Source organism: Manis pentadactyla, chromosome 4, assembly GCF_030020395.1.
Source record: "Manis pentadactyla isolate mManPen7 chromosome 4, mManPen7.hap1, whole genome shotgun sequence".
Classification (NCBI taxonomy): Eukaryota; Metazoa; Chordata; class Mammalia; order Pholidota; family Manidae; genus Manis; species Manis pentadactyla.
In genome coordinates, this window is record NC_080022.1 from 166,639,099 (window position 1) to 166,649,984 (window position 10,886).

The window sequence follows — 10,886 nt, forward strand, 5'->3', positions numbered from 1 at the left end:
GGCATCCTAACATGAGAGACCGGTGAAAATGAGGGAAGTGAGGTGGGTGTGGTTCTCCAAGTAGTTATTTAAAAATCAAAAGACTACTCTTCTCCAGGTCTAAGGCCTTTAGCGTGTGTGGGGCGGGTAGGGTGAGAGATGGCAAAGGGGGGAGGGGCAGGGAAGAAGGCAGTTTATGCTTGGGTTTCTGCAGCAGCAGGCCTGGCAGAATGAGACCCTGGGCCGTGAGGCCAGTGTTATTGCCAGAGGGGTCACGAAGTTGGAGGGTCAAAAGTTTACCATGCGTGAGCAGGCAGTGGGGTGGGAGAGGGGTTTGTGTATGTGGAGAAGAGAGAAAGCAAGGGATGCTCAAGGTAAGGAAGACTTGTGGGCTTGGGGTGGGGGTGCAGAAGTGGGGAGGAGGAGAGGTGGATATCTGGGGAAGGAGAAACTGAGGAAGAACCCCTTCTCAAAAAATGGTGTGGTTGAGGGGTGTTGTCCGCACAACAGAGAGCTCAGGGCATGGCAAATCCTCTGTGCAGTGTTCTCTCTCAAAGATGACCTTTGAGTCACCATATAAAATGTAATTAGAACCTACCCAGCCACACACATTTGGAAAATCCAATTATCCACGTGTCCATGCAGGACGTTTGGTGGGGCCAAAGAAGGCTTCCAAGGTAAAGACCTGGTTCTCACCAACATCAGCCCCATCCCAATTCCCCTAAAGGGGCCAAACAGCTGGCTCATCCAACGTCCTCCCCCCAGTTCCACCCTAAAGGGCAGGTCTGTTTTTCAGGGATTCCTAATCCCCAGGCTGGGTCCCATTACCATGGGACAGGACTGGAGGGTTTTTAAACTCCCACCCCTCTTTCCAGTTGCTTGGGTTAAGAACTTGAATACTGAAGGAAGGTTAGCTTGTCAATTCTCGCACTCTCTCCCAAAACTCCGCTTGTATGTTCATCCAGAATCCCTTTCTTCCTATTTGGAAGAGGGAGGGGAAATGAGAAGGAAAAATACTTAAAGGCCTCACAGAGATCTTTTTAACTGGACTTGAAGCAGGAGACCTGAAATGAACCTTGAATCCATGCATTAGGCTTAGCTCCTAAGTAAAATGCTTAGGAAGACTCTAATTATAACACCAGGGCATATGCCTATTTTGGGTCTTTAAATGTCTGTTGTGTTATGGGATGTCATCAAATTATCTTCTATGCATAATACAGGAGGTGCGCCATGGGTGTTTGTCCTGCCAGAATAGAGATAACCTGAGAGTTTTTGTAAAGATGCCTTTTGAAATATGGCCAAATAGTTTAATGTCAAATTTTAAATGATTTGACCACAGTTTTTGACTAAACCAACTGGGTGTGGGTCTCCATTTCTACTCAGTCTTCAGGCAAATTTCTCTGGGGAGTCAGGCCTGGAAGGAATTCTAGGGGTCCGGGAGTAGAGGTAACAGCCTAAACTGAAGAATCTCTCTCCTGTCCTCCCTCAGGTCTTTTCCCTCTATTTAAGGATGGAATGTTAGCAAATTGAAGGTTCTGTGGGATAGGCTGGGGCGGCCCAAGGTCCTGGGCTGGAGGAACCTCAGGATAGGGAAGGAGATTCTCTGCCATCCCAGGCCAAGCTGGGTATCTTGGGATGCTCTCTCCCGACCTCCCTGTGGTAGTGCGATACCAGTCTGCAGACACTCCCCTGAGACTTGAACTGGGTGGCAGGAGAGTCAACTGACCTACTTCTGCTGGTCCCTTGGAGGCTGGAGAAAGGGGGAAATGTGTTGTTGGCAGTCCACCTGATTCTAATCCTGAAGGGACAAACCAAATAAACTCTCTCTTTAATGCCTGCTTGATTTGCTCCTGAACCTCCTTGTAGCAGTGATGGGGTAAACAGAGGAGTTACTGTATAGATAAGTGATTTAAACAAAAAATGGGGGTGGAGGATGATTTTACTTTTAAAGGAGAGTTCACACCTCCGAAAGCTAAATCTCCAGCTTTGACCAAAGCAATACAGCACCTCTCTTAGGGCTCTCTCTGTCTTTCCTAGACATACTGCTCTGTGGATCAGATCTCAGCCCCAGGAGGTGGAGTGGTCATTCCTGAGGCACTGGAGCCTCCAGAATTATGGCAGAAATGGAGGGATTTCTGGCATCGGGAGACAGAATAAAGTAGATGGAGCTTGCAATTGGGTCAGAACACAGGCTCTGTCAATGCAACCATTTTGCCAGTACAGCCATTTATAGAGAAGGACACAGGGAGAGGGGCTCTGGCTCAGGCCTGCTCTCTGGGACTGAGGTCCTGAAGGCCACAATTCCTGTCTACAGGTGCCAGCTCCCTTCACAGGCAGCAAAGAGAACCCCTTTGGAAGCCTACTCTCTCCCTCTTTGTTCCTGGAACCAGAGTTGACAAAAAATATATAGTAAAGATGGAATATTAAAGCAGAGGAGGGGCTGAGCTGAGTGTTATCCGAATGGTACTTTTTTTGAAGAGGGGGTTGGGTGAGGAGAAAAGAGGGTTCTTGGCAAAAAGTGAGCGGGAGAGGATGAGCTGAATCAAATTCCTGCTCTGTCATTTTTCTCCCAAGTAATGACCTGCACAAAATTCAATATGACCAAGCAAACTGCGCAACATATTATAGTAACTGCCTGCTCTTGGGGGAGGCCCGGAGAGGGGTGAACTGTAGGTCACGGCGTCTAAAAATTATTAAAATGTTCGAGAGCCTCGTGACGCGCCTAGCTGTTTAACAAAGACTGCCAAAGTATGAGATTAATACGAAAACTTGGGCTTCAAAAACAAAAACACACCAAAAAAAAAGTCTTGTTCCAGCCTCCAAGGGGGCCCGTAGCTCCTTTGCCCGCGGCCGCGGTTCGGTTTTTCCGGACACAATAGTGGACAAGAGCGAGCTCTTCTGTGGCCGAGCGGGTCCGCGGGCGGGTCGGCGGTCGGGAGGGAGCGGGGAGCCGCGGGTGAGTATCTTGCCAGTTCCCCCTCTGGGCCTTCCACTCCGCCGCGCGGCCGCCCGCGCGCGGGCCGGCTGTGGGCTCCCTGCTTGGCCCTTCGGTTTTTCTCCCTCTCCGCCAACAAAAGGTAGATCATTCCGGGCGGGCTGGGCACGCCTGGGATGGCGGAGGAGGACTGAACAGCAAGAGGTCACTCTAGCAACCTGTGGCTGTGGCAGAAGGCGGCCTGCGAGCCAGTGAACGACCCGGGAGGGCAGGGGAGGTGGCTCCGATCGCGCGCTTTAGAGCCCTTGCTCTCTCCGATTTTTATTATTTCTATGGATGTTTGAATTCTTCTGGGGGAGGAGGGGAGAGGCAGCCTCCTGCTCCGGTGAAACCGGTCTTGGGAGTAGCTGATAAACCCTGTCCTCCACCCACAGGGCTGGTTCAACTGGGATGGGTGGTGCAGTGCCTCCTTGGGCTGGGCAGGTGGCGGTTCCCAGCGCGCAGAGGAGAAAACCTCCGCTCTGTGTCCCTAGGATCAACCATACCCAGCCCCGCAGTGGCTCTGCCTCCCATCCCTCTCTCTTGTGGGCACCTGGGCTACATTGCTTGTGAAGTGTAGGGCAGCAGAGAGGCTGGGTGACCAGCGCAGCAGCCCTCCCAAAATTCGGAAAAGCCGACGAGTTGGACGGGTTTCAGAGAGCCAGCGAATTGAGGACAGGAGGTATGGGGTGGGGGAGGGGCCTGGCCAGTTGGAATGGGTCATAGAGCCCCTGAATAAGTGGCCTTTGACAAGATTTGGAAGGGTCCCTGCTTGATGCTGGGGCGCTGGTGGGGGTCTTTACACATGCATATTGTCTGTGGGCCCATGGCCAGACTCCAGTCTTCCTGGGTGCCCAGATAGGGGTCTGAGATTATCTATTGAACCCTGTCTTGGCTAAGAGAACTATAATATAATTGTGTTTGTATGTGTGTGATTTTTCAAATATGAGTAAGTTCAGCCTGGCTGGGAGAGTGTTGGTGTTGGAAATCAGGCCTGGAGGTCAACATTGTCGATCTAGATTTGGTATATAAAATCAGAGGGTCTCTGGCCCTAATTGCTGGCAGGTGGGACCTCTCCTCCTACCCACTTGCAAGGGTCCCAGGACTGGAGATAGGCAGAAACTACTGGAATGTGGTGGTTAGCGGGTTGTTTTTGGTGGTGGTGGTGTATTTCTGAATGAAATTGCTACTCTGACTTGCTCACTAGAGATGCAAATATATCTCAGACCTAAGGAAATGGGTATGGAGTTTGGGTGGGGTGGAGGCTTCCTCTCTGCTAGTTTCCTGTCACACTGAGGAGGCCTTCACCATTCATCCTGGAACTCAGCTCCCTCCAGTCCAATCCTCAGTCTCCCAGTTTAGTAAATTCAATGGTTACTGGGAACCTCAGGAAGTTCATTCTGGAACCCCAGATCCCTGGGTTTCCCAGATGTCTATTTTGGTCGCACTGCCAGCCTTCCTAGCAGGTGGCCGAATGAATGAGCAAGTTTAGAGGGAGAGAGCCTGCCTGGTGCTATGGAGGTGGGGGAAATAGTGTTCCTCCTCACACTCCAGGGATTATCCCCCTTTTCTGGCCCCAGGAGGTATGGGAGGCTGGGAGGGGCCAGAATATCATCTGGCTGCATCTTTTATGGTTCCTTATTGCCCTTCATTCGGAAATGAAATGTCTTTGATCTTTTTCTCAGGTTGTAAACCGAATTGCCCGTCATTAAATATCCGGGGCCCCATCTGCTTGGTCTCCCAGCATTTTTCTTTACAGCTGTTTCTCTCTTTTTACCATTGAATTTTTCCAAAAGGACTTTTATGACACCCCCTTCACACCCAGCCGCCTATCCCCCCTCCCTTTGCTGAGAGGCGCCTTGGAAAATATCTAGATATTCGTTTGATCACAAACTAAAGACTGAGAGGGGTACGGAGACACCGATTGGGGTTTTGTTTTACTTAAAAAAAAAAAAGTCCTGGGGGGAGGGGAGGAGCAGAGGGCACCCAGAAGGGCCTGATTCTGACTTCGCCGCAGCCTCAGGATGACCCTTCCTCCTTTTGTGCTTAGCTAATGTTTACATCTCATAATTCATGCGCCGCGGAGAGTGGCACGGCGGTGAGGTTCCCGTCCCTTTGCGGGACCGGCTGCTAGTATTTCTAATAGAAGATAAAGAGAATTGAAAACCTTGTAATTCCAGGAATGGACCTGCAGTGCCTTTTCCTGCTCCCAGAGCTCAAAACTAGAACAAAACGAAATACAATCAAAGCACTCAAACCATACCCCAAACGAAGAACGTGCGGAAAGTAGGAGAACTGGAAAATTTCTGGGCCAAGAAGATCTGTCTGTCTTCTGTATATACCCTGTAGATCCGAATTTGTGTAAGGAATTTTGTGGTCACAAATTCGTATCTAGGGGAATATGTAGTTGACATAAACACTCCGCTCACTTTTTTCCAGAAGAAAAAAAAATTTTTTTTTCTAAATGAGGACCATCCGGTGACTGACCAGGCGAAGACTCCTTCCTTTTTTCTCTATTCTTTTTTTCCTCCCTCAACTGGTTAGAGATTGAGGCGTCATCTACCTGAAATCTCTCTATGCCTGTCCCCCGCGGGAGCCTTGGTCCTTCTCCACTTAATAGGTTAATGTTGTTGATGTTTATATTTTATCCTCCCCCTCAATTCCTTATTCTTGGGGGTCAGGGAGGCTTTACTGAAAATCCGGAAAAATTAACTCTTGTCTTCAGTGTTCGAAGGCAAAGGAAAATAACTTTTCAAACGGATGCTGAGGTCGCCTTTCTATTTGGGTTCAGAATAAGGTGCCCTGGAAATACACGATTGCCAATGGGTGGTGGTGCGTGTGTGGGGTCACCTCAAGGGCTCCCATCCCCAGCATCACAAGGATGTGAGATTTCTGTTCGCTGCGGAAGCGGCTGCGTTAGCGGCAATTAGAACGTCTGGATGCCGCGGTTAGCATTGCTCCGGCGGTTGTGGAATTAACAGATTAATACTCGATATGCTCAGAAAGTTGCAGGTTTTTTTTTTTACTCCAGTGCTCATATTCAGTGAGGGAAACCAAGTCGTTTCTTACAGCTTGGGCCATGTGGTGTGAGGGGAGGAGTGGATAGGAGAAGGAACAGACGGACTGACTGACACAGCCAAACTAATAGCGCGGCTAAATGCGATTTGGAAGGCAAGGTCTCCCCGAATTAGTGCATGAATTTCCTATCGATCCGCCCGCGCTTCCATTCATCTCTGACAAGTCCCTCCGTTCACCCGCCTGCTTGCTCCGGAGGCCGCTGTTACTCCTCCTCCCCACGCGGCTGCAGAGAAAAGCCCCGCGCTCAGCGCCTCTCGTCCCCGAGTGGGTTCCCCTCTCTCTAGTCGGAGCTCCTGTCCGCCCCTTACTTAACTCCCCACGCGGGAGCCGAGTGCCTGGGGCTCCCTCCCGTCGCAAGGAGGGGATAGGGGCCTCTGTAAGGCAAAGAACGCTGGGCAGAGGTGAGGCTGGACAGGAGGGGCTGTCACCAGCTCCAGCTCCTGCGGGGATCCAGGGATGGCGCTCTCCCCCGCGCCCCAACATGCCCTCAGGGGCAACCTGCTCCCTCTCTCTCTCTCTCTGATCTCGGAGAGAGCCGGGCGAGGAGCCGGTCGCCCCGCAGGAGCCCTGTGTAAATCCTGGTGTGTGCTGGGTGGGTGGGGAGGGGGAAGAGAAGAAGGGGAAATAAAGCTCTTTGGCTGGAGTAGGGTCCGGGTGAGCAGATTTCCTTATCCGGGAATCGCAGGCGGGGCGGCCATTGGCTCCGAGGATCACGTGGGCCCCTAACTTTGTTCACTTGACAGTAAGTAGGAGGGCTTTCGGAAACAGGAAAACGAGTCAGGGGTCGGAATAAATTTTAGTATATTTTGTGGGCAATTCCCAGAAATTAATGGCTATGAGTTCTTTTTTGATCAACTCAAACTATGTCGACCCCAAGTTCCCTCCTTGCGAGGAATATTCACAGAGCGATTACCTACCCAGCGACCACTCGCCTGGGTACTACGCCGGCGGCCAGAGGCGAGAGAGCAGCTTCCAGCCAGAGGCGGGCTTCGGGCGGCGCGCGGCGTGCACCGTGCAGCGCTACGCGGCCTGCCGGGCCCCCGGACCCCCGCCGCCCCCGCCGCCGCCCCCACCGCCCCCGCCACCGCCCGGGCTGTCCCCTCGGGCTCCCGCGCCGCCTCCCTCCGGGGCCCTCCTCCCGGAGCCCGGCCAGCGCTGCGAGGCGGTCAGCAGCAGCCCCCCGCCGCCTCCCTGCGCCCAGAACTCCCTGCACCCCAGCCCGTCCCACTCCGCGTGCAAAGAGCCCGTCGTCTACCCCTGGATGCGCAAAGTTCACGTGAGCACGGGTGAGTGCGTGGGCATCCCTTCCCCCTCCCATCCTCGCCGTTTTACACCAAGGGACCTCGGAGGCCTGGGGGGCGGGGGGAAGCTGGGGGAAGCCAATTGTCCCCGCTATAAACTCGCCATTGCCGGAGATTTACGGTTGCCTGTTTTCAGAGCCACATAATTACATCCCCCATAAATTTTTATGGCCTGGTGGGCCCCGCGCCTTTGAAGTCGGTTCCCCATCCTCTTTGCCATTCTCACCAGCGACTTTTTCGCCAGGGAGATGCAGTCGCAGTGAAGTTGGAAGTTGGGGAGGGGTGGGGGAGGTGGGGGAGGAGGAGGAGGTAATCTGTATTTAAGCGGAGAGTTGAGTCAACTCCCAGTATTTATTTTTTCCTTTCTTTCCTCCTGTCTGGCTCCTTGGCTCAAGGAGTGGGCAAAAGTTTTTACTGGGGGTCGGCACTGCCTGGAATCTGAGCACAGAGGGTGGGAACTAACAAGAAAGGTTCAGGGAAGCCCCCTCCCTTTTTCACCCCTCATTCTCCCATCCTGGGCCCCAGGCCAAGAGGGGAGCGGGGAGCGGTGAAAACCTTGTGAAGATTCCTCACACCCACTCCCCTCCAGACACCCAAATAACATGGAGACAACCCAACCCTCCAAAACTTTGAGATCTTTTTCTCTTCCCTGGGTCCCGCTTTTCTCCTTTTGCTTCCCCACCGCCCTCTGGAGGAAGAAGAGATGGCAGGAGAGGGAGGGACGGAGTGAGATACAGTGTTAGCTGGGAGTACGAACTCTCCCGCCTCCCTTTCAGGGCAATAAAACTTTCTCTTTCTTCCTCTGTGTGTGTGTGTCTAGTAAACCCCAATTACGCCGGCGGGGAGCCCAAACGCTCTCGGACAGCCTACACTCGCCAGCAGGTCTTGGAGCTGGAGAAGGAATTTCACTACAACCGCTACCTGACCAGGCGCCGGAGGGTGGAGATCGCCCACGCGCTCTGCCTCTCCGAGCGCCAGATCAAGATTTGGTTCCAGAACCGACGCATGAAGTGGAAAAAAGACCACAAGTTGCCCAACACCAAGATCCGCTCAGGTGGCACCGGAGGCGCAGCCGGAGGGCCCCCTGGCCGGCCCAACGGAGGCACCCCCGCGCTCTAGTGCCACCGCGAACTTTGGGGCAGGGGTGGGTTGCGAGCGCGGGGGATCGTGGAGGGAGATGCGGGAGGGGACCCTGGGGCCTGGGCCCCAGAAACCTGCCTGCCCTCCCCCTACTCTATTTACACGAATAAAAGCAGAGGAGGGGGAGGGGAAGCTTTATTTATAGAAATGACAATAGGGAGCTGGGAGAGGCCCCGAAGCAAGGTTCAAGTCTCGTGCTTTCTTCCTTAAAAAAAAAAAGAAGGGAGAAAGAGAAAGACAGAAAGAGAAATAGGAGGAGGCTGCACTCCTGTTTTCAGCTTTGGCGAAGATGGATCCACGTTTCATCTTTAATCACTCCAGGCCCGGGCCCATCTGTCTTGTTTACTCTGCCGCGGAGAGAACCGGCCTCGGTGGCGACCATTACCTCGACACCCGGCTAACAAATGAGGCCCGGCTCAGCTACCACAGGAAGACAGCCTGGATTTTCTTTCTTTGTCCCCCATTCCTGATACCCAACGAAAGCACCCTCTGACTTCCAGATAGCACAGTGTTTTGGCCACGGTAACAAACACACACACAACGTCCTCTCCCTCCGTGCCCTTCACAGGGACACTGACTGCTCACCCCTTCCACTGGGGGGCTGGGCAGGGGCAGCAGGGTGGGGGACAAGTGGAGGCAGGGGCGGCGTTAGCAACGGCAGGAATGGGCAGGGAAATTGAGTCCAAGGAAGAAAAGAGAGACCTAGAGGCCCGGGAGGACCCTCCTTTTGAAGGTCAAGCCATTCCTGGCAGGGTGAGGGGCCAGTTGAGTTCTACCAGCTGGGTGCAACTGTCTGGCTAATCTAGTACAGCGGAGGCCTTCTCTCTCTCCTAGACTGAAAATGAATGTGAAACTAGGAAACAAAATGTTGCGTTCCTTCCGGCCTGGGAGATGATGTTACAGAGACCTCTCCCATAGTTTATCATTGTCGCATTATTATTATTATTAATTATTATTATTATTATTATTATTATTATTATTTTGTGTCATGTGTGTCCTCTCTCCTATTCCCTTTTTGACATTCCAAACCAGGCCCCTTCCTAGTTCTGGGGCTGCCTGAGTCTAAAACCCTTTGTGGTGTGAAAATTTGTTTCCTGTACAGAGTGACAATAGAAATAAATGTTTGGTTTCTTGTGACCAGCACGGCGTGTTTTTGTTGAAACCTTGATATAAAGATACAGACAAATGCCACCCAGCATATATTTTAAGCACTTCAGGGTATTCGGCCTCACATTGTATGTGGTTGAGGATTTTTTCCAAAGGGTCCAATGGGAATTTCTATCTCAGAAAACTCCAAACTGTAGCTGTTTTATTTGCGGGTGTGTGTGTGTTTTGTTTGTGGCTGTTAATTTTTTCCCTCCAGTCCAAAAATGGATTGAAAGGACTGGGAGGGCTGACTCCAATCCCTAATGGGGGGAAAATGTTCACTGTAGGACACAAGAGGCTTAAGTATTGCAAAGCCTTTCATATAGTGATTTATTTGTCATAAGCAAATAAAATGCGGTTAAGCTGTCTCCTAGACAGACGGCTCTTTGCTTATTAAAGTTCGGAGAGAGGATTCCGTGAGCCCGGCCTCTTATCCTCCCGCGTAAGAAGGTATCGTTTTCCTCTGAGGTGTTTAAGGCTTTAATGAGTCTAATTTTTTGCACAGATGTTTCTGGGTGTTTGCAGGTTTTCAGAGTATTTTTATATTACAAAGGAGCTAGCCGGTGCCATAGCTCAAACTCTGACAAGCAAATAGATAATCAAGAAGACAAATGGCCTCTTTTGTGAAGCCCTGCTCCTGTATTAATTTTCATTTTCTTTCTCATAGAAAGTATTGAAAGTATGACTGGGGACCAAATAGCTTTCTGTCTCTGAGGTCCCAGTCACCCCTAGAATGGAGTGGGGGAAGGGAAAGGGGTATGGATGATCCTCAGAAGCCCTATTGGGCTTGGGCCGCTTTGGGGTAGTACCTAAGGGAAGTTCTAAGGTCTGGGGGCTCCAGCCTCAGGGTGTCTGGTCCCATGGTGGCCCAGGGTACAGCCACCTCGCTTCCAAAAAGCTCGGAGCTTGGGAGAGCATATGCAATTAAAAGTTGTTTTTCTGTCCCGTCTCCCATCAGAAAATAAAAACAGCCAATTCCACCAGCAGGTTTTATTGTTATTTCTTTTGTATTCCTCCGGTTTGCAGTGCCCAGCAGTGTGAGGCTGGGTAGGGCCCCGGGACAGACCGGCCGGTGTCCACAGCCCGTGAAAGGGCAGTTGAACTGCCCGTTTAAATGCTGCGAGAAGACTCATAAAAAAGTCACCGGGACCTGGAGGATGAGAGCAGTGAGCTTTGTTTCTGTGGAGTCTCGGTGTGATGTTTAGCTACCAGGGGATGCAGACGACCTTAGTTGCAGGGGGGGAGTAGTTCTTAAAAAGCATATGCCC

The 10,886-nt window shown here is 51.8% G+C and overlaps 1 protein-coding gene across 1 annotated transcript; it reads left to right on the forward strand.

The window, feature by feature from the left end:
* Positions 1-3,670: 3,670 nt before the first annotated feature.
* On the forward strand, positions 3,671-8,466 carry HOXB4 (homeobox B4). Its single transcript, XM_036879770.2, has 2 exons — positions 3,671-7,317; positions 8,153-8,466. Exons 1-2 carry the CDS (start codon positions 6,861-6,863, stop codon positions 8,449-8,451), a joined length of 756 nt encoding a protein of 251 aa, XP_036735665.1. The 5' UTR covers positions 3,671-6,860; the 3' UTR covers positions 8,452-8,466.
* Positions 8,467-10,886: the final 2,420 nt, after the last annotated feature.